At 35.7% G+C, this 25,102-nt stretch overlaps 1 protein-coding gene and 1 pseudogene across 1 annotated transcript; both read left to right on the plus strand.

Annotated features, from left to right (window-relative positions):
* The first annotated feature begins 3,134 nt into the window (after positions 1-3,134).
* On the plus strand, positions 3,135-4,810 carry LOC141562616 (vomeronasal type-2 receptor 26-like; annotated as a pseudogene).
* Positions 4,811-8,426: 3,616 nt separating this feature from the next.
* On the plus strand, positions 8,427-23,538 carry LOC141562617 (vomeronasal type-2 receptor 26-like). Its single transcript, XM_074302619.1, has 7 exons — positions 8,427-8,478; positions 9,196-9,253; positions 12,639-12,927; positions 13,429-14,232; positions 16,130-16,357; positions 20,065-20,188; positions 22,634-23,538. The coding sequence occupies exons 1-7, from the start codon at positions 8,427-8,429 to the stop codon at positions 23,536-23,538; spliced, it is 2,460 nt and encodes an 819-aa protein (XP_074158720.1).
* The last annotated feature ends 1,564 nt before the right edge of the window (positions 23,539-25,102 follow it).

Consider the following 25,102-nt stretch of genomic DNA (forward strand, 5'->3'; position numbering starts at 1 on the left):
TCCTAACTTTTCAGATTATGTCATGCTTCTAATAAATCACTAATATTTTGTCTTTTATCATGTTTATATTTGCATGAAATTTTCCCAGATGTTTCTAATTTTCTGAAAGAAATCTCTTATCTTTCATATTCTGCTGTTTTATTTCTTTGTATTGCTTAAGAAAATGTCAGTTATTTGTTCTAATTATAATATCATCCTCTCTGCTGCAAGTGAGAAAAAATATAACTTCTTGGATGTTTAATAATCTGAGTTCTTTTTGCAAGGAAACTAATTCAATCTTTGGCAAAATGACTATTTTACTGATTTAAAATAGCATTAGTAGACTTTTTCAAATAGTCAAATAGTGTATATATTGCTATAAGCAAACTAAGCTAAGGCAACAAACTGTGCTAAGTAATGAACCATATTGCTTCAAAAGCCTTTGGATATTTCCCTGTGTAGCCTCCTCAGTCAAGATGCAGTAGTTGGGTCCTGGATTCCAGAAGAAACCCCAAGAGGGAAAGGCTGTCTGCTGTTATGACTGTGTCCCCTGCGCAGACAGGCACATTTCCGACCAAACAGGTGAGTCTGTGAGAATACTTGCTCTCCTTCACTAAACACAGAGGAAGGATGACCAAACAAAGCTGAATGAGTCTCCCAGGTGACAACCAGGCAATGGAAACTAGTTAGTCCAGAGACCAAGAAGAGGCTAGATAAAAAGTCAGAAATATCAAAGAGACTGAAACACCAATATGATCAATATCAGCAGTGTTTGTGGGTTTGAAGTGTGCCAAAGTAGGAATTTCTTGCCTAGGATCTCTGTAATTCAAAAATTGTTCAGAGTTAGAGTGATAAAAATACATATTTACATATTTTTCCATAGATGTAAGTTTTTTGAGTTTCCATCAAGACAGCAATTACAAAATGCAAATACTGATTTACTAGTTGTAAAGAAAGATGAAGTGTTCATTCATGGTAGCAGAGCTAAGGAAGAGTACTGAAATGCAATCCATTGCAATTTGCAATTCACCTCAGCTGTCTCCCCTGACTTTTACTCATTTGATGTGCAATGGCTGCCAGGAGGGCTCCAATTTACCTAACCCCAAACCAATTGTCACTCAGAAAATTTCTTGGATTCTGCTCGACAATAACCTCTTTAAGCCCCAATTTTCACTTATTCAATACAAAACTATGATTTGGGGGGAAATGCAAATATATTTTGAAGATAGTTTAAGCAGAACAGGCTTTGCAAGTAGGCTGACATAAGGCAAATTACTGCCAAAATGAAAACAAAGAAAATAATGTATGGTGTGCAAATGATTTAACCTGAGGAATATACTTCCTGGCATAAGACCTCTGGGAAGAAAGTTTTTTCAGTCAACTTTGATCATTAAGAGAAAGTGGGTACACACCTGTCAGATTGGCTAAGATGACAGGAACAAATAATGATGAATGTTGGAGGGGATGTGGGAAAACTGGGACACTGATGCATTGTTGGTGGAGTTGTGAAAGAATTCAGCCATTCTGGAGAGCAATTTGGAACTATGCCCCAAAAGTTATCAAACTGTGCATACCCCCTGATCCAGCATTGCTGCTATTGGGCTTATATCCCAAAGAAATATTAAAGAGCGGAAAGGGACCTGTATGTGCCAAAATGTTTGTGGCAGCTCTTTTTGTAGTGGCTAGAAACTGGAAGATGAATGGATGTCCATCAATTGGAGAATGGGTGGGTAAATTATGATATATGAAGGTTGTGGAATATTATTGCTCTGTAAGAAATGACCAGCAGGAGGAATACAGAGAGGCTTGGAGAGACTTACATCAACTGATGCTGAGTGAAATGAATAGAACCAGAAGATCACTGTACACTTCAACAACAATACTGTATGAGGATGTATTCTGATGGAAGTGGAAATCTTCAACATAAAGAAGATCCAACTCACTTCCAGTTGATCAATGATGGACAGAAACAACTACACCCAGAGAAGGAACACTGGGAAGTGAATGTAAATTGTTAGCACTACTGTCTATCTACCCAGGTTACTTATACCTTCGGAATCTAATACTTAATGTGCAACAAGAAAATGGTATTTACACACATATATTGTATCTAGGTTATACTGTAACACATGTAAAATATATGGGATTGCCTGTATCAAGGGGAGGAAGTAGAGGGAGGGAGGGGATAATTTGGAAAAATGAATACAAGGGATAATATTATTTTTAGATAATTACTCATGCATATATACTGTGAAAAAAAATTATAAATAAAAAATTAATTAATTAATTAATTTTTTGAAAAAAGAGAAAGTGGGAGCATGTTCTCTCCTCAGCAGGTCAGTGAAAGTGATAACTTATGTAGACTTACTCTACCTCTCTTCAATATATATCAGACATTTTCCTCCTTGGCTGATATAGGAGGAGTAGAGCAGGGAAATGCCTAAAATAAAACAGGAAGAAATTTTTCATCCTAGAACTGAAATATACCTCCTCTCTCTCTCTCTCTCTTCCATTGTTCTTTTAGTAAAAACATCTCATTAGAACATGTCTTCTTTGTGAAGGGAAGTATGGCAGTATATTTATAAGTTCATGAGCTCTGACAATCATTGTACTTCAGAACTGGAAGGTCCTCAGCAGTCATAGAATCTACCATGTCAGATAGGCAAAAAGAAATATCCAGCATCTTCATGAAGTTGCCCAAGGGGGGGATCCCAGAGCATTTCTAGATCACTCCCATGACAAAAATTTACCCTGACACGGAATCTAATTTGCCTCTTCTCAATTCCCAGAGTGCTTTAGAGTTTGTCCTCTAGCATCAAACAAAGCAAGTCCATTCCCTCCTCCAGCTATAAGTGCTTTCTTTGAATAAAGACATCCCACCAGTTGCCATGATTATTCAGAAGCTTCTCTTCTCCAGGCAAATCATCTTCACTACCTTCCATTCATATTCCTAGAATAATCAGAGTTGATGTCTATCAAAACAACCTAAGGGTCTTCTGGGTAAAATGTAGAAGAAAATGTCACTAAGTAGCAATATACAGACATGGTATTGATATCCAAAGCATCAACAGGAAAGAGAAACACATCAAGATCTTAAAAAGTTGTAAGAAAGTTATCTTCACTCACATTCCAGAAAGAATAATGTTTTCAGAACAATGGAGTTATTTTCCTGTAAGAAAACACTATAAAGAATAGAGAGCTCTCAGCTGAGGAGATGAAACATTAAAAAGATTATGGTCCAATTCCAGGAAATGAATTCAGCAATAAGCTGATTTCTTTGCTTTTGACAAATAGCTGTCACATTTATTGTTATTGTTGTTGTTATTACTAAGAAGAATACATCATATTTCACAAGAATTCTGACACTATTATTCGTATAAGAGCTATAATTTATGTAACAGCTATTTGTTAAAGGGTATGAAAGACCTATATAGGGGTTGGAGTCAGGAAGATTCTAATCTAGCCTCAGAAAGTTACTAGCCAGGTTATTCTGGGAAACTCACTTAACCCTGTTCAGCTGCCTCATCAGAAAATTGGGCTGGAGGAGAAAAGAACAAACACCAGCTTCTTTGCCAAGAAAACTTCAAATGAGGTTATGAAGAGTCAGACAAATCAAAATTTCTGAAACTGGTATAGTACTTAAGATTTGCCAAGATCTTTCCATATATTAAGTCATGTGATCTTCATAACACTCTGTCAGATTGGCACAATTATTATCCCCATTTTCCAGGCAGTGAAATTTAAGGAGAAAGTAGAAAATTGACTAAACCAGCAACATAAAGTCACAGAACTATCTGAATCATAAATGAAACGCAGACCTTCCAAGTCCTCTGTCCATAACAACTAGATTCTGGAACCAAATTGAGCAATTTGAATTATTTTTTAAACTATCTCTGGACCTCTGATAAGAAAGTTTTTCTAAGGCTAAAATATTAAGACTGTTTTTTCTCTTCAGACACAGATCAATGTGTGAAATGCCCTGAAGATCAATATCCCAATGAGGAGAGGAATCAGTGCCTCCCCAAAGTTGATGACCTTTCTGGCCTATGAAGCTTCTCTAGCTGCTTGCTTGTCTCTCCTCACAGCTCTGGTTCTCTGGGTCTTTGTGAGACACAAAAGCACCCCCATAGTCAGAGCCAATAACCTGGATCTCAGCTACATCCTCCTCATCTCCCTTATCCTCTGCTCTTTGCTCTTCATTGGCCACCCAACTACAATAAATTGCCTCCTTCGACAAGCAACATTTGCAGTCCTGTTCACAGTGGCTGTCTCCTCAGTTTTGGCCAAAACGATCACTGTGGTTCTGGCCTTCAGAGCCACCAGATTAGGCAGCAGGAGCAGGAAATGGATGGGATCCAGAACCCCCATTTCTGTTGTTCTCTTTTGCACCTTGATTCAGGTTCTCCTCTGTGCAATCTGGCTGCTGCTCTCTCCCCCATTCCCAGAGGCAGATGCACACTCTGATCATGAACACATCATCCTGGGGTGCAATGAGGGCTCCCTTATTGCCTTCTACTTTGTCCTGGGCTACATGGGAGTCTTGGCCCTGGGGAGCTTCACTGTGGCTTTTCTAGCCAGAAATCTCCCTGACACTTTCAATGAAGCCAAGTTCATTACCTTCAGCATGCTGGTGTTCTGCAGTGTCTGGGTCTCCTTCCTCCCTACATACCAGAGCACCAAGGGGAAGATGATGGTGGCCGTGGAGATCTTTTGCATCTTAAGCTTCAGTACTGGCTTGCTAGGCTGCATCTTCATCCCCAAATGCTATGTGATCCTTCTGCAACCCCACAGGAACATCAAGAAATCTTTAAAAGATAATTCCAGTTCCTGAGTCAAGAATGATCCTGAAATGTTCTGTGTGTCTTTCACTGATAGTATGATATTAAAAATAATTAACACAAATTAATTTTGCTCCAAAATTCCCAATGCAATTTTTATGACATCTACATTCACTATAATAAATGCATCTTGCCTATTCCAAAACCATTTGGGGCAACATTTTCAAGAAACTTCATGGGTCCTATACTGCTATCTTTTATACTAATCTCTCATTTTTTTCCTATTCAATTCATTTTTGAGTTAACAAATTCTTCCATGATATCAGCTGTTCAAGCTGATGAACATCAGCATGAACAGCAGCTTCCTTTCCATTTCTTCAAACATAACATGTAATCTTCCAATCTTAGTTCCTGAGAAATGGTACTTTTGATTTTCCCTTCTATTTCCCCCACAATCTCTAACCTATGTGAAAGGAAGATTAAAGAATTCTTTTTAATATACTTTGTATCAAATAATTTATTTGTCTTATACCCATAATTGATATATATATATTGTACCCAGTGGTAGCCACGGTTCAGAGAAATAATCATCAGACATAGAGATACAAATGATAAATATATTTAAATATATAATTATATTATAAGTGTATGCAAAAGTTAATTATTCAAAAGATTTTCATATTATCTAGACATTTATTTGTATTACCAAAATGGAAGGCAAGCATAAGTAAATCAGTAAGGGTGCCTAGCTAGCTGGTACAATGGATAGATATGAATTCAAGTCTGTTTTCAGACATGCACTTTTGTATGACCCTTGACATATTACTTAACCCTGTTTGCCTCAGTTTCCTCACCTGTAAAATAAGCCAGAGGAGCAAATGGCAAACTACTCCAATAGCTTTGCCAAGAAAACTCAAAAGGAGTTCACAATGAATGAAGTGATACTGAAATGATAATCAGATTCTTGACACTTACTAGCTGGCTGACCTTGGGAAAGAAGCTAAATCTTGATTGCCTCACAAAATGAAATGAAATGGTGAGAAGAATAGTGAGAAAAAATTAAATAAAGGAAATGAACAAAATGCACATTCTTTTTATAACTGAATATGAATTGATTGAACTCACTCATAAGACAGAAATGGATATCAGAATGGATTAAAACTCAGAATTCAACAGTATGTTGTTTATGAGAAATTCATTTAAAAATGAGAGGTAAATGGAGAGCTAGAGTAAAATTTGTTATGAGTTAACAGATGGAAAAAAGAGACCAGAGTAACAATTATGAGCCAAGCAAAATTATGGATAAAAGAGATAAAAGAGATGAACAAGATTATTACATGTTGATAAAAGGCACCATAGACAATAAAATAATATCAGTACTGAACCTATATTCACCAAATAAGACATGTGCTTAAAATTTTTAAAGAAATGTTAAATGAATTGCAAGTGAAGATAAATAGAAGTATGATAAAACTAGGGAAATTGAATGCCAGTACTTACTCTGTTTCCAAAGAGGATGAGGGGAAAAGGAAAAGAATCTCCATGTTCTCATTGTTTAAAGCAGTTTTTATGTTTACAAAGATGATAAATTGCAGTGACGTCCATCAATTAGAGTACTATTATACAATTGGAGCCACATGATTTTAGATAAGCACGGAAAATTTGCAAGAAATAATAGTGAAATGAGTAGAACCTAGAAAACATGGTATACAATCACATTGATACAGTTATAAGAATAACTTTGACTAAGTTACTTTGTCTATTATAAAATCAAATTTTAACATAAAGAACCTATAAAGAAAGATGTTACTTGTATCCAGAGAATGAACTGATACAGAACAGTTAAGTACAGAATAATTTAAATATATGTAACATTTTCTATTGAATAGTAAGCATTTCTAGGTTGAAGTCTGGGGAAGAAGAAAAAAAGAAAAAAAATGCTTACCTGATGATTTTATTACATATTTGAAAAGCATAGCAAGTTAAGTTAATTTTCAGTTCTATATGCCAGCATTTGTTTTACTCTACTGTTATGGAAATGCTTCATTTGTGTCAGAGATTAAAAATAAAAATGTTAAGAGTTATTATTGCATGAACCATTAGTATTCTAAAAAAGAGACCATTCCAGAAGAAAGTTATAAATTAAATTTGATAAAAAGATAGAAAGACTTTCTGCATGCTTTAGGAAGTAACTTGTCTATGTGAGTGTTCTTCTTCCATATTATCTTATTCTTTCATACATATGATCTAAGGTTACTGACTTACTTATTCAGCTGGGAAAGTGATAATCTCATAAAAATATATTCAATTCACTTGATTCTAATTTTTTCAACTTCTGACAACTGACTGGGAAGAAGGGTCTGACTTCACTTGTGACAACAATAACAATACTGTACATTCTCAAACAGTTCATAACTTCACAGAAATGAGATTTGGCGAAAAGATGAGTTCAGTTTGGGCTGAATTTAAGATATCTAAGAGACATCAAATTTGAGATATCCAGTAGACAGTTATAGATGTGAGACTAGAGAAAAGAGAGCTTAGGCCTGAACAAAGAGCTCTGAAAAATCATATGCACAAACATAATTATTTATTATATCCATGAGAATAGATGAAATCACTAAATACACAGTATAAAGGCAGAAGAGAAGAAGACTTAAATCAGAAAATTGGTAAATATTCATGGTTGGTGGGATTGACCCAGATGAAGGACCAGCAAAGGACACTGAAAATCAGCAAGCAGGCAGGAGGAATCAGTGTCATGGCCATCTAGAGAGAAGAGAATCTCCAGGAGAAAGAGATGATGCACGGTGACATCACAATGTAGATACTTAAAATGTTGATTGATTGTCAAAACTGAGTGTCAAAAACTGCAGAGAGAACTAGAATAAGGATTGAGAAAAGGCCTTTAGATTCAGCCATCAGATAATCAAGGGTAACGTCTAAAGACAAAAAAAAGTAGTTTCATTTGAATGATGAGATTAAAAACCAGACTGCAAAGAGTTGGATTTTTTAAAATAAAAAGGAAAGAAAGCACTGAATGTAGTATAATCCTAAAATCCTTAGTGTCCATGGTATAAATGTATAAATATGCTTTTGTATTGAGTCAGCCTTGATAGTTGAGTTGTCTGGCACATCTATCTGGAATGATAAAAAGTGAAGTCTGACTCAGAGCAGCTGTTCTTTTAAATGTGACAAGATGCTGAGCGAATGGAGAAAGCAGAATTAGAGAAATTCTAGGTTAAAAATTAGGAAAATCCAAATAAACTCCAGAATTTTCATATGATTGTGCAATAAGTATAATTTGAGTAGCTAGATAATACAATGGTTTGAGTGTTAGCTATATAATGGAGAAGAGCTGAATTCAAATCTGTACTCAGACATTTCCTAGGTAGATGACTCTGAGCAAGTCACTTCATTTCTGTCTGCCTCAGTCTCCTTGACTGTTAAAAAACAATGAGATAATTGCACCCACCCTTAAAAACTGTTGTCAAGATAAAATAAGATGAAACATATAAATGCCTTTGCAATCCTGAGAGGACTATTTATATGCTAACACTTTTTATTATAAGTTTGTCTGCTACCTATAAGGGAAAATAGAATTGTTCACAGAAAGTACTCTCACGAATCTAGAAAGACAATCAAGATTTTAACCCAGATTTCTGAACGATGCGTTGTAATGTTCGGGCTAGCTTTCTGGAGGTCCTTCCGACAGGCCTTGGTAGATACCACGAAGATGGACAAGAATAGAATCTAGATTCTCTATTCTGGCCTAGTCTTGATCTTAGTGCAGGAGGCAAGAGGGCCACCACGAGGCTGGTCAAAGATAGAATGTCTCTCTTCCAGTCCTTCTTAGCCCTTATATACCTTATTATAATTATATCATACTGATTATGTGTGAACTTAGAGAACCATTACATCACCATACTAAGTATATATGTAAACTAGAGAGCCATCATCTCATCAATTCCAGAGTTAACACCTTGTTCCAAGTATACTTCTCCAGAGTTCTAGCCCTCTACAATGCTTTTCTATGTACTGTCAGTTGTTGGTAGCCAGTAATTGGTCAGTGAAAGACAGGAAATCTTCCTACACTGCTAAAAAGAAGAAATAGAGAGACTACTTTTGTTTTCTCATTGGAACTTTGAGAAAAAACAGATGGAGTCGAATTTATTTTCGGTTATGGTTTCCCTAAAAAGAGAAGCCTCATATCACCACTTAGGGGTCTTTGTCAGGCAATAAGTACAGGAAAAATCTCTATGTGTTCATGGAAGAATTCGTAAAGAGATACTTGGAATAAGACCCATGTCTTATTTAGAGAATAACCCTACAGTCTACAAGGCTTCCTGAATTGTGTGTCTGAGGAACAGGAAGCTGAGATTATCTTAATCCTGGTCACCCAGTTACTCCCACTTTTTGACCTTGTCACTTCTCATAGACTCTACTCTGATGCATCAGACCAGAATTATGCAGTTTCCTACACAGAATCTCATATGGTATGAAATTCCCTTGTCTATGGAAAGGTCACTGGGGCTCCAACTCACTTGATGAGAAAAACAAGTTTGTTTTTTTTTTTTTTTTTTTTTCACTCAGATACAGGAACACAGGTGGAGAGCTACAAGCAGCAAGAATCCCTCATGGACTAAGCTCCATCTCTCAGGGGTGGGAGGGAAATACAAACATAGGATCCTATCTACATATAATAACATGGATTTTTCATGATCTTTTAGGTAGAGCAAGTGCTTATACATTCACTCTGGAGTATCCAGTAATAGCTCTGCCTTGGTTATGGGCCATCGTACATATTATGGTCTATATCCACAAGTCTGAGAATAAGAGCAAAACTTGAGCAAATGTTCAAGAAAGAAACCATTAACTTGCAGGAGAGTTTTCTCTTCCCAAGAAACCTGAAGCTGCTATAGTGGCTATTGTCCTGCTTCCTCCACAGCGCATCACAAACTTGGCTAGAAGGCTGATGGGACTTTGGTTGGGAGGTGGACAGCAGTCTCCCTAATATTCTTCATGCTTTTCTTCTTTTTGCTTTTTCAGCTGCCATTTTCTGTGGGCAGGAAGCAAGGGACTCCATGCTGCCTAGAAAGGACTTTCAGCCCAACATATTACAGAGATGGAGATCTTGTTGTTGGAGGGTTTTTTCCTTTACTTATTCATAAAGTAAACATATTTAAATATTGGAAAATGTTTTGGTTTCACCCTCAATACAATGTTAAAGACTATCAGTAAGTACTTTTTCTGTTTTATTTTTTATCAGAGATATTTTTCTCTATTACTTCCAAATTCCCACTGGGGAAAAAAAACTTGTAGTAATTAAGGATAATCAAGCAAAACATATTCTTATATTGGCTAAATAAGAAATGAATGTCTTTTTTTTTTGTTTGGAGTTTTTTAATGCTTCAATCTGTATTCAGACATAATCAGTTCCTTCTCTGGGACAAGATTTTTTATCATAAGTTCTTCAGAGTAGTCATGGATCACTGTACTGCTGAGAATAGCAAAAACATTTACAGCTCATCATCCTAAAACATTGCTATTCTTTGTGTAAAGTACATTTCACTTTGCTTGAGTTCAGGAAAGACTTTCCAGCTTTTTTGAAAGCATCCTGATCATCATTTTCTATAGAATAATAATATTCCATCATAATTACTTACCACAATTTATTCAACCATTTTCCAATTAGTGAGCATCCCCTCAAATTCTACATAATTTTTTTGCTCTTAGAAGAGAACTGCTATATTTATTTTTGTACATATAAGTCCCTTTTCTTTTTAAAAATCTCTTTCAGATTCATGGCTAGTAGTGGTATTTGTTAGCAAAAATCATATCTTTTGAACATTTATCAATTGGGAATGGCTCTTATATTTTGTAAAATTTGACTCAGTTGCTTCTATTTGAGAAATGAGACCATATCAGAGAAACTTGCTTTAAAATTCTTTTTACAATAGTTATTGCTAACTGTATTTCCCTTATTTATTCTATTCTCTCTATCCTTTCACTCTGGCCATCCTCAAAAAAGTGATTCCAGTTTTGCCTAGTGACCACTCCATCCTTCAATATGCCCTCTCTTTTATCACCCTCTCCCCTTCCCATGTTCCACTCCCCTCTTATTTTCCTGCAGGTAAGATAAATTACTATACCTAGGCTGAGAGCATATGTTATTCCCTCTTTGAGCCAATTTTGATAAGAATAAGGTTCACTCACCCTCTCCTTCCCCTCTTTCCCCTTTTATAGGGAAATATAGCTCTATTATTATATTACATTACATTATATTATATTACATTACATTACATTATATTATATTGTATTATATTATATTGTATTATATTATATTATATTATATTATATTATATTATATTATATTATATTATATTATATTATATTATATTATATTATATTATATTATATTATATTATATTATATTATATTATATTATATTATATTATATTATATTATATTATATTATATTATATTATATTATATTATATTATATTATTATGGCTTTATCTTGCCTTTTTATGTCAGATAATTAATACCATTGCACTTCTCTCCCTTTCTCTGAGTACATTCCTCTCACCCCTTAATTTCTTTTTTTTTTTTAGATATTATCCTTTTAAAATTCAACTTAGCTGTGCTCTCTGCCTATGTATATTCTTGCTAACTGCCATAATGATGAGAAAGTTCTAATAAGTTACAAGAATCATCTGCCCATTTAGGAATATAAACAGATAAACCTTATTATCAAGTACTTTATAATATCACTTCTCTTGATATGCTTCTCGTGAGTCCTGTATTTGAAAATCAAACTTTATATTCAGTTCCAGTTTTTTTTCATCACAAATGCCTGAAAATCCTCAATTTTTTGAATTTCCACCTTTTCCCCTGAAAGGTTATATTCAGTTTTGCTGGGTAGATGATTCTTGGTTGTAATCCCAGTTCTATTTCTCTCCAGAATATTATATTCCAAATCCTCTCGTCCTTTAAAGTAAAGGTACTAAATTTTGTGTTATACTGACTGTTGCTCTACTGTACTTGAATTGTTTCTTTCTGGGTGTTTGAAATATTTTCTCCTTGAGCTGAGTGTTTCAGAATTTGGCTATAATATTCCTGGGAATTTTCATTTTAGGATCTCTTTCAGGAAGTAATCAATGGATTCTTTCAATTTCTATTTTGCCCTCCAGTTCTATAATATCAAGACATTTTTCCTTGATAATTTCTTGAAAAAATGATGTCCAAGTTTGTTTGTTTCTTTTTTATCATGATTCTTAGGTAGACTTTTCTCAATTGAGTTTTGCAGGGGCATAAAAGCTTTTTTAAAAAAATGTAATAAAAAAATTCCTAATTAATCTTCTTTTACTATATCCTTTCACTGGTCATAAATTCTTCCCCCAATCACAATCTTTAATGGTAATTTATTCCATATGCATCTAATTTTTAATCATCTTATTTTTGTACCTAAGTTATGTATGCATTTGAGGATTATATTGAGATATGTTTTCAGGAGAGGAAACTGATGTCCTGTTTTTTCAACAATATTTGTTTTCTTTTTTTTCTTTTTTTCATAAATGAACTACATTGCTCCACTTTTTGAGTCTCTGGTATGGCCCCTAATGCCCTCAGGCCAGATACTGGTAAGATGATAAAATCTCTTGTGTCCAGAATATTACTAGTAATAGTGTAAAATATTCAGAGTATAACAGTGTCATTATAAAATAGAATTTTAACAGTAGGTGTGCCCAGACATTGTGGACCTACAATTGTATCTTCAAATGGCTAAGGAAATTCTTCTAATGAAAGTTTCCATTTCACTTCAGGATTAGGTAGAACCAGAAATATTGCTTATCCCTGACAATCTCTCTCCCACTACAGGTGGCTGCCCAAAAACTATTATCAGGTTCTAGCCTTCATGTTTGCTGTAAAAGAGATCAATAGGAATCCTAGTCTATTACCCAACATTACTCTGGGATTCCACATCTACAATGCCTATCCCAGTGATGAGAGGACCTTGGAGAGCTCCGTCATGTTGCTGTCAGGCCAGGGACAGATCATTCCAAATTATAGCTGTGAGAAGGGGAAGTCTATGGCGGTCATTGGAGGAGCCACATCTGAACTAACATTCTCCATGGGAAGCCTACTAGAGCTCTATAAGTTCCCACAGGTAGGAAAGCATAGGCTCAATTTAGCCTATACTAGTTGGAAGGTAGAATAGGATCTACAAGGCTCTGCAACTTGAAATATAAACTTCAAAAAGTTTGGGGAGAATTTTAATGCTTGATTTATCTTTCAAATGATCCTCACAGAAAAAGAAGGAAACACAGAGATCTGAGATCAGAATAAATCCTTTCATCTTTTCTTATAACAAGCAGTATATTTTGACCTACAGAGTTTTTGAAATTATACAATTGAATCTTGCAAATATTTATTAAATATCTGTTTGCAAACCCCTGTGTTTCACTATCACTAACATGTGTTATGCAGATATATGAAGGAGATGCGAAGCCCTCTGGGTGGAGATCTCAATGATCAGAAAGGCTTTACCAGTCAGAGATAAAGATGAATCCATTCTTGATGGAGAATAATTTCAGACTTAAAATGGTGGAATGGGTTACTATAATAAATTCATTATACTGAAAAAGGCTCATATTTGCTTTCTATTCAGATCAGCTATGGTCTCTTTGATCCACTCCTAAGTGACCCACTTCAGTTTTCTTCTGTTTATCAGATGGCCCCCAGTGACACCTCTCTTCCCCTTGGCATGGTCAGGTTAATGCTGCATTTCAAATGGAACTGGGTGGGTCTTGTTGCCTCAGGTGATTCAAAAGGTGAGAAATTCCTCAGGGACCTTCAAGAAGAAATGACCAGAAATGATGTCTGTGTGGCCTTTATAGAAAAGATCATCACTGGTCAGTCATTGGATATTGGTTTATGTCAAAATTTTGTCATCAGAATATTATATTCTACTGCTAAGGTGATTGTCATTTCTGGAGATACAAATTCACTTCTGAGCCTGACGTTTACCAAGAGTCCTTATATCCTTGTAAGAAGAGTGTGGATCACTACCAGTCACTGGGATATTGCCAAAAAACCTGGTTATATTTATTTTGATAATTTCCATGGGGCTCTGATATTTTCCGATCAGACAAGTAAGATTCCTGGATTCAAACATTTTCTGAAAACCATTCACCCTGCCAAATACCCAGAGGATATTTTCCTTAAAAACTTCTGGAACTCAGCTTTTGGATGTACATATAAATATGGAGAGGCAGATGAAGGAGTCTGTTCACGGAATGCTTCTTTAGACACACTACATCTGAACTATTTGGACATCATAATGTCTGATCAAAGTTATAGTGTCTACACAGCTGTGTATGCTGTGGCCTGGGCCCTTCATGAAATGGTCTTTGTGAAATCAGAAATGGAATCCAATATAGATGGAAATAAAAAGGTTGTTCAGCCCTGGAAGGTAAGATCACCTTCCCCCTAAGCAATGATGTCCAAATTTCTGATTGTGAGAACTGCCTTATTAAGAGAATTAAGGAATTAATATCTAAGCTTACCTCTTTTGCAATGAGTAACGCCTGTACAAGCAGATTGATGGCATTAGACCTCATTTCTGATTATTTCAGAGTTCTGTTCATTTCAGACCCCTGTGATAGAGTGTAGGAGTGATAATTCAGATGAATTTGTTCCTGAGGGTCTTTGATGAGGATATTAGGGAAGGGTAGGAGCATAGATACTATACCCCACCAGGGGCTAAGGAAATCTGAATCAGGCATCCCTTCTTATCCTGGCATCTCAGTTACTCCACTGCAGCATAGCAGAGTGGAGATGGTACTTGTTCTGATGTCACAAAAACTGGGATCAAATCATTCCTCTGAAACTTATCCCCTCACTGCCACTGAATAAGTTACTTAATTTTCCTGGGCTTCACCTGTGAATAAAGTTAAATGAAATAGCTTTTGAGGTCCCTTCTAGCTCTAGATCAAACTTTTATTCTTTTTTGCAAGACAATCCAAATTGAGTGACTTTTCTAGGTTTACACATCAGTAAGTGTCAAATGTCTGAGGCCGGATTGTAATTTAAGTCTTCGAGATTCCAGGGGCAATACTCTATCTACTTTGCTACATGGCGGTTCCTTTCAATGTCAATCTTAACATGGGATGTTAAATCTCAAAACAAGAATTTATATATTGTCTTTTCTAAAATATAAGCTCTTAAAATAACTGTATGGACATGTATACATATACTGTATCTAATATATATTTTAATCTATTTAACATGTATTGATCTATCTGCCATCTGGAGGAGGGAGGAGGGGGAAGGAAGGGAAAAATTGGAACAAAAGGTTTTGCAACTGTCGTGAATGTCACCCTGGACAAGTCACTTAACCCCAATTGCCTCAGCAAAAAAAAAAAAAAAAAAAAAAAAAGAATTTTAAAATGAGAGAGGAGACATAAATATATGAGTATCTGATATAGATATAGCTACATAAATTTATATTTATTGTGAACATAGATACAAAATTAATATAAAATGCTCACATATTTATATTAAATATTATGTATTTGTATCATATGTTATATGTAATATACTTTATATATTATATAGGTTTACATATTATATACATTCATCATATTTATGTACATATACAAAATAAGTATGAAATACATAATGCAGGACTAAAAATACCAAAAGATCCAAGATCCATGAGTCAAATAAGACCAAGATCAACAAGATAATCTTCCTTTAGAACATCCTGACCCAATATGATGACATACCCACACTTTGTCAGGAGCCATAAATGGCACCCTAAAACTCTAAAAGAAAATTAAAAGTCCTCAGAATTTAAAATTCCTGAACTTTCCAAGTTAATTTCATACTATATAGTATAACATAATTTATGTTTCAACAAAACTACCCTACTGGATGTATTCTGAGTTAGGATTACATGACCCAACTATACACCCAAATACACAGGTACTTAAGACTAAGACATATTGCTCCCTCATATTTGGCTCCTAAAATCTCTAGATTCTTTATAGGCTCAAGTTCTTTGCGGCTGCCACTTTAAAAACACTTCCTTATTTCTCTTATCCAATGAGATAATGTTGGTTTTTAGAAAGTATTTAGCAGAGTGCATTGTATGCTAAATAGCAAAATAGATATGGAGTCTCGAGAACTTGAATTAAAATCCAGTTTATTAGCAATCCATCCCAATTCTGTGGCAATTGAAAAATCTTAGGAGTGTACAATCCCTCCTCATTCCAAGACACTGAAGAAAATGTAAACAGCCAAGGAACTAGAAAACATGCCTGAGAGGATCTAATGGTGAACTTTCAAATAATTTTCTTCACTTTCAGCTCAATTCCTTTCTGAAGAACATTCAATTTAACAATAGTGCTGGGAATCTGGTGGTCTTGGATAAGAAGAGGAAGTCTGTGGCAAACTATGATATTCTCAACTATGTGACCTTTGGTAATGATACCGAAGTCCTAGTGAAAGTGGGAGAGTTTATTCCTCAGGCTCCACTTGGCCAAGAGTTCATCATCCAAGAGAAGGCAGTAGTGTGGTCCACAGAGCAGAGAAAGGTGAAGTATGATTAAAATGTTGGTTTTATGGAAAATATAAACATAAGAATATAGGCTGTCAAAATAGTCAGCAGCATTTTCAAACTTGGGGCAAATGCCACAAAAATTACTTGGCGAAACCATGTGCAAATTACATTTTTATGTCCAATCCAGTTGAGCAAAGATAAAGACAAAAAGCCCAGAACACATGCAAATTTGGGTGAAGAACCCAAGAAATAATGAGATTTCCATACTACACAGCTGAGGGAAGCAGGAAAATCTCTGATCCATGACATCCAAAGGAGAAGGAACTGGCTGTTAGATCTAATGATTCATGGTCACTTGTTGCTAAACCCAGTAAAATTGCTGTGCTGTTGCAGTGGCCTGATTGACATCTGGGTTCTCAATACTTTGGGACACTGAAACAAAATCCTGGATTATCTAATATCTAGCTACAGACCCCATTCATAGAAATAATGTTTTCCCATGTTATGCCATACCATGTCAATTATAAATTATAAATATACCAACTCCATCTGGTATGTGGATCCCTTGCCTTCTACAAGAAATAACTTAATTAAAATACAAAAGACACAGTCAACAAAATGAAATTTAACCAATCTAAAAATTTTAATAACATGGAATCGACCAAAATACCTAATCAAGTCAGTATAAACAGCTTAATCACATACACAGTTTATGTTGAATGTATACAATTCAGAAAATGTAATTTAGCTAAAAATTAGATTACCTACAGGGATTTGAGAGATATTGATCTTTTTTGTTTTAAAGCACAATTCTTTTTTCTCTTATTCGTCTTTTTATTGTATTCATTCAAATAGAATTTGTTAAGTATTGGGTGGAATGTTTGGAGAGATACAAGAATAAACATTAACATTCTTCACATATGATTTCTTTTCCTTGGCTTTAGACATAAAATCATAAGTTCAGAGTATAACTGCTCTGAAGTCATGGTTAGGAAAATTTTAAATTTCATGCTTCATTTTGGTTCTTTGCTTAACTTTATTTTGCCTCACTGGCCTTTTCATGGTTCAGGCAAAATTCAGATTCCAGAAACATTTGGGTAATCAAACAGCATATGTATTTATATTCTCTTTAATACACAGGGGCTATGGGAATTTGGAGGAAGAATTGACATTTTCTCAAGATTTCCCTGTGTCTAGGGCTTTTATTCTAAAAAGTGAAGGATGATGCTCTTGATTTTTCCTTTCTCTGCCACAGCTCAGTCTTGACTGTGTTCTTAAGAAGGATGCTCTAATATCAAGCTTGCTCTGTCTCTCAAGTTTCTCCACTTTCAGACCCTTTGAATCATTATTTCTAAAAAAAAAAAGTTGTTCCCTTTTATATAAATTTCTTTGGTTATTACCAAGTCTCTCAAATGATGGCTTTCAATAATTGTAGATAAGAGATATGTACTATTCACACTAATTTCTGTATATAGTATATAATCTCAAAACTCAAATAGTTTTTAAGTGACTTCTTTTCCAATGTATTGTACTAAAGAATCTTAGAAAAAGTTTCCATTGGTAATAAATTTTAATTAACATTTTTCCCTCCCCCAGAAGATTTTAAAATTCTCTTGCTGTGGGGGAAAAGCTCCAAGTTCCGTTGTTATTATTGTTGTTCAGTCATTCATTCTTATCCAAATATTTGTGACATCAGACCCTTCAATCCTCCCCTATCATTTGAAGTTGGACTAATTCTATGATTATTTTCCATGTTATTACCTATACATCTCAGCAATGTATTTAATCTTTTGCAAATCTTTTCCAATGAGTACAATCTTCTCACTATGTGGCCAAAGTATTTAGGATTCAGTTTCATTATTTGACCTTCCAAATGAATAGCCTGAATTAATTTTTAAATATTGGCCAATTTGATCTTCTTTTCTGTCTCAGTGACTCTCAGAAATCTTTCCCAGCACCACAATTCAAAAGTGCTAATCCTGCAATGTTCAGCTTTCTTTATAGTCCAATTCTTACAACCATATGTTGGTACTGGATAAACCACATCATTACCTATACATTCTTTTGTTGACAAAGTAATATCTCTGCTTTTTAGTGTCCTGTCTAGATTTTCCTTAGATTCCCTTCCAAGAAGCAAGCATCTTTTAATTTCATGGTTGCAATCTCCATCTGCAGTGATCTTTGAGCCAAAAAATATAAAACATCACATTGCTTCCATTTGTTCTCCCCCTATTTGCCAGGAATTAATGAGACCAATGGTCCAGATTTTAGCTTTGTTGTTGTCGTTGTTGTTGCTGTTAAGTTTCAAGACAAGTTTTTCAATTTAATCAAGAAGCTTCTTAGTTTTTCTTCTCTTTCTGCCATCAGAAAGGTATTATCTGCATATCTGAGACTGTTGATGATATGTTGATATTTCTTTTGGAAAACTTAAGTCCAGCTGTTATTTCATCCAGCCTGGAATTTCTCATGCTGCACTCTGTATTTAACTTAGATAAATAGATAATATATAGCCCTGTCATACTCCTTTTCAGATATGAAACCAATAAGTTCAGTTCCATGTTCAGTTCTGTAATTTCTTGGTCCACATGTTTCTCAAGAAGTAAATGAGATGATCTGGTATTCCCATCTTTTTTAAATGTTTGCAAGTTTTGTTGTGAGTCACAGGGTCAATATGTATTCAATGAAGCAGAGTTTTTTTCTTTCCTAGAACTTCCTTTCATTCTCCATAATCCAGTGAATGTGGGCAATTTGCTCTCTATTATTTGAAAAATATTTGAAAATATTTGAAAAAACAGCACAACATGCTTTTCTTATAATTCTGGGTGCACTTATTATTGAAGCATAGATTAAAAATTGTAAATATAATCTTACTGGCATGTGAAATGAGTGCAATTTCTCGGTGATTTGAACATTCCTTGGGATTGTTCTTCTTTAAAATGGGCATATAAACTGATCTTTCCAATCCAATGGCCACTATTAGCTTTTCAAATTAGCTGGCATATTGAGGGCAGCATTTTAATAGCACCATCTTCTAGATTTTTAATAAGTTCAACTGGAATGCCATTACTTCCACTAGCCTTCTCATTAGCAATGCTTTCTAAAGCATACTTGATTTCATTCTTCTAGCATATCTGCCTTCTGGAAAGTAATCATACCACTGTAGATATTGGTAATGTTAAGAGTTTTCTTGAATATCTCCTTTGGTCTTCTTCCCAACTCTTCAGATTATGTTCTGTTTCTATTAAATCATTAACATTTTGTCTTTTCTCATGCCCATTTTTTGATGAAACATTCCCTTGATGTTCCTAATTTTAAGGAAGAAAAATTCTTCTATTTCTTTGCATTGCTTATTTAAGAAAACTGTAGCTATCTAATAGCATCTTCACTTCTCCAACTGGGAAGAAATGAAATTCCTTACCCTTTTGTAAGGAATCTAATCTAAGCTTTGAAGTAATTTTTTGTATATTCATGTTAAAATAGCATTGATAGACTTTGCAGATTAATCAGATTGTGTATATATTGCTACAAACAAACCAGGCATGGCCTAACAAACTATTAATTCTTTTTTTTTTCCTGAGGCTAGGGTTAAGTGACTTGCCCAGGGTCACACAGCTAGGAAGTGTTAAGTGTCTGAGACCAGATTTGAACTCCGGTCCTCCTGAATTCAGGGCTGGTGCTCTATCCACTGCACCACCTAGCTGCCCCCTATTAATTCTTTAATGATGATGTCTCCTTGTGTAGCCTCCTCAATCCAGATGCAGCATAATCTGTGGTCCTGGATTACAAATGAAAGCCCAGGAGGGAAAGCCTAGATGCTGTTTTGATTGTGCCCCCTGCCCAGAGGGGCACATTTCCAATCAGACAGGTAAGTCTGTGAGGACATTTTTGATCTCCCTCAAGAAACACAGACGCAGGATAACCAAAAAAGCTGAATGAGTTTCCCAGATGGCAATCAGGCAATGGAAACATGTTACTAATGGAATATGGTATTGAGAGACCAAGAAAAAAACTAGAAGAAAGGTCAAATAGACCAAAATCCCAGGGTGAGCCATATCAGGGAGAGTTTGTGGGTTTGAGATGTACAAAACTGGGGTTTTTTGATCAGTTTCTCTGTGGCTCAATTGCTTATTTTCTATGGTTCTTCCATTGACATAGGAGTTTTCGTGTAATCTTTCTCATCAAGACAGCAATGACTGAATGCAAGTATTTCTGTACTAGTTTCAGAGAAGAGAAAGATGAACTGAATATTTACAATAACACAACTATTAAAGACAATTAAGACTCCAGCCAGGATACTAGAATGCAATCTATTTCATTTTTTCAATTCATTTCCTGTCTTTATTGATGTGTACCCATATGTTGCACAATGGGTGCCAAGAAAGCACCACTCTATCCAAACTTACCACCTTTTTCTTTGACTCAGAAAATTCCTTGGATTCTGCTTGACAGTGACCTGTTTTAAGCCCTGTCTTACTCAACACAAAACTATGATTCAGGGGGAAATGCAAATGTACTTTGCAGATAGTTTGAACTGACAAATTTGTGTAAATAGGCAGAAATTTGGCAAATTACTGCCAATATGAGGAAAAGGAAAATAATACATGATGATGAAATAGTCTATCTAGAGTAATAACTCTAGGAACAAGATCTCAGTGAAGGAAGTTCTTGCAGTGTCAATGATCAAGAAAGCAAAGTGTTTAGGAGGATGTGATATCCTCAGCAGGAAGTCAGTGAAAGTGGTAGTTTAGGAAGGGTATCTATTCAACCTCTCTCAAAGGAATACAGTACATTTTTCTCTTTATCGGATATAGAACCAGCCTATTACACATTAGGAAGAAAGTTTAGACCTTAGAATTAAACACACTCCTGAGCCTCCTTTATTATTCTTTTAGTAAAAAAAAATTCTCAGTAGAATGTGGCCTCTCCTTGAAGGGAATTATGGCTGCATGTTTATAAGTTAATGGGCCTTGAGAATCTTTACATTTGACCATTAGAAGGCCCTTAATGGCCAAAAGGTCTACTGTGGTGCACATCCTAAAATTGGGCATCCAGAGTCTACATAAAGATGCCCATTCCTCTCAATTGAGCCCAAGGCATTTCTAGAACACTCTCATTATTGAAGAATTTTCCCTTATGTGGAACCTCAATTGTCTCATCTTAATTCGAAGGCTGCTTTGGGCTTTATCCTCTAGCACCAAACAGACAAAGTCTAGTCCCTCCTCCATCTATAAGTGCTTCATCACAGCTTCAGAAGCTTCTCTTCTCCAGACAAACCATGCCCAGATCTTTTGATTCATATTGCTTGAGCATTTTCAGCAAAGAAACTTAAGAATCACATTGGAAAAGCTCACAAATCATTCTCTCAGCAAATACGTGCATGTGGACAGATCATGGAGAGGCTAACCATCAATAGGAAAGAAAAATACACCAAGATCTTCAAAATTGTAGAAGAGGCATCTCTACCCACATTCCAGAAGAGGTCTAGAAAGATTAATATATCCAGAACAACGGAAGCATTTTCCTCTGAAAAGAAACTACAAAGAACAGAGAGCCTTAAAAAAAAAAGTATAGTCCAAGTCAAGGAAATGAACAGAGCAATAAATTGATTTCACTTTGTTGTGACATAGAGCTGCCATGTTTGTTTTTACTATTTTTGTTATTAGTAGGAATAATACTTCAAAATTAAACAAGTACTCTTTCAATATTATTCATGAGCATTTATGTAGCAGCTGTTTGATAGATGGAACAGGGATCTGTATGGGTTCTGCATTCAGGAAGACTCATCTTCCTGAGTTCAATCTGTCCCCAGACATTTATATGTTGTAGGATTCTGAGCAAGTGACTTAACCCTATTTACCTCAACTTTCTCATTGGGAAAAAATGAGCTGGAGGAGAAAATACTAAACATCGATATCCTTGCCAAGAAAATCTTGGAGTCACAAAGAATTAGAAATAACTCAAAATTGCTAAAATCTATGTAGTACTATAAGATATGCAAAACTCTTTCCATTAATTATAGGATTTGATCCTTATAACAGCTCTGTAAGATAAGCACAAGTCTTTTTCCCTTTTTACAAATGATGAAATTGAAGTAGAAAAAAGGTGATTGATTAAGCCAGCATCACAAAGTCACAGAGCTATCTGAAGCTATCAGGTCTTCCAAGTCCAAGTGTTCTACCCACTGTCAGTAGATTCTGATCCCCATGGAATCAGATGGAGCAATTTGTATTATTTTTACAATGATTATTGGCCCACTGAAAGGGAAGGTTTGCTGAGGCTGAAATATTGAGACTCTGATTGTTCTCTTTAGATGCAGATCAATGTGTGAAATGCCCTGGAGATCAATATCCCAATAAGGAGAAGAATCAGTGCCTCCCCAAAGTGGTGACCTTCCTGGCTTATGAAGAACCCTTGGGGATGGCTTTAGCTTCTATAGCTGCTTGCTTGTCTCTCCTCACAGCTCTGATTCTCTGGGTCTTTGTGAAGCACAAAAACACCCCCATAGTCAGAGCCAATAACCGGGATCTCAGCTATATCCTCCTCATCTCCCTTATCTTCTGCTTCCTCTGCTCTCTGCTCTTCATTGGTCACCCAACTGCAATGAATTGCCTTCTCCGACAAACAACATTTGGAGTCATGTTCACGGTGGCCGTGTCCTCTATTTTGGCCAAAACGATCACTGTGGTTCTGGCCTTCAGAGCCACCAGACCAGGCAGCAGGAGCAGGAAATGGATGGGATCCAGAACCCCCATTTCTGTTGTTCTCTTTTGCACCTTGATTCAGGTTCTCCTCTGTGCAATCTGGCTGCTGCTCTCTCCCCCATTCCCAGAGGCAGATACACACTCTGATCATGAACACATCATCCTGGGGTGCAATGAGGGCTCCCGCATTGCCTTCTATTTTGCCCTGGGTTACATGGGAGTCTTGGCCCTGGGGAGCTTCACTGTGGCTTTTCTAGCCAGAAATCTCCCTGACACTTTCAATGAAGCCAAGTTCATCACCTTCAGCATGCTGGTGTTCTGCAGCGTCTGGGTCTCCTTCCTCCCTACATACCAGAGTACCAAAGGGAAGATGATGGTGGCCGTGGAGATTTTCTGCATCTTAAGCTCCAGCACTGGATTACTCGGCTGCATCTTCATCCCCAAATGCTATGTGATCCTTCTGCAGCCCCACAGGAACACCAAGAAATCTTTCAAGAATAATTCTAGCTCCTGAGTCAATAATCATTCTGAAATGTCCTACATGACTCTCTCTAATAGCCTGAAGATTATAAATAACTAACACAAATTAGTCTTTCTTCTAAAAATATCCCAATGGAACTCATATGAAAGCTACATTCACTAAAAAATAACTTCTTGCCTGTTGCACACTGTTCCAAAACCTGCTAAAGCACCTCTTTCATCAGGTTCCCAACTCCATGAACCTGATAATACCATATTTAATATTCATTTCATCTTTTTCCAATTCAATCCATCTTTGAGTTAGAGAATTCTTCCATGATATCTGCATGAACACCTGCTTCCTTTATATTTCTTCAATCACAACATGTGAAATCTTCCTCTTCATTGTACTTTGTTACTGAGGAAGTCCACTTTTTGTTTTTGCTTTTATTCTCCCCATAATGTCTCACCTATGTGAAAAAAAGAATAAAGATATCTTTGCACTTAATATATACTTTGCAACACATAATTCATTTGTCTTATACCCATGACTGATGTATAATGTCTTTGTATCCATTGATATAAGGGATGTAAAAGAGTAAGAGACAGAGATATAAATATATGTAAATATATGTGTATGCATATATATGTACACTATGTGTATATATATATATGTGTGTGTGTACTTGTATCTGTATATGAAAAAGTTAATTATTCAAAAAGCTTACTGAAAATCTAGGCATTTATATATAGCCTCCAAAAAGCAGACAAGAATAGGTGATCATGCCTAGCTTGGTGGTGAACTAAGTAGAGTACCAAGCCTCGAAGAATCAGTCACAGACAGAGAGAAGACTCAAGATTCAAGACTCAGATTCCAGACTCCAGACTCCATTTTGGACCAGCTTTATGGTGGCCCTCCTGCCTTTATCACTTCTCTACCTAAAGACCAAGACCCGTCCAGAAATCCTCCAGAAAGCTAGCCTGAACATTACAGTTCTCAGCCACTGGAGCCAATGAAAGAGTTTCATGAAGCCCCAGAATCAATGCTCAGAATGAATAAATGTTCAGGAATGAATAAAAAGGGCCTGACTGAGTGGAATATTTTTATTTATCATGGAATATTTTTCAGCTGTTTCAACGCCATTATCTTCAGTAATGAATTACACTAAGATGGTATTATATGCTATACATGGGCCTTTCCATTTCTTGGCAGACTAAATAACATAAAAGCCCAATTTTGAGAGCTGTATGAAAAATGGGTTGTGAATCGGATGGTCAAAAGATTACCTTTAAAAGTTACATCACCTTTGTCATCCATATTTACTACATTTGTGACTTATAAATAGTTGGTTTCAGCCACTGACCAAAATTAGGTTTTTATTGCCTTGGGCTCCATTGTTGATGAGGAAACTGAGCAGAGTCCTAAAGAGTCAGTGTAAAGAAAGCAAGTACAGATTCCAGGCAGGATATTATTTAGGATAGAAGCCAATCTTCCAAAATAGGTGCCTGTTATTTATGGCAGCTCTTTTTGTAGTGGCTAGAAACTGGAAGATGAATGGTTGGATAAATTACGGTATATGAATGTTATGGAATATTATTGCTCTGTAAGAAATGACCAG

This window comes from Sminthopsis crassicaudata, chromosome 3, assembly GCF_048593235.1.
Source record: "Sminthopsis crassicaudata isolate SCR6 chromosome 3, ASM4859323v1, whole genome shotgun sequence".
Classification (NCBI taxonomy): domain Eukaryota; kingdom Metazoa; phylum Chordata; class Mammalia; order Dasyuromorphia; family Dasyuridae; genus Sminthopsis; species Sminthopsis crassicaudata.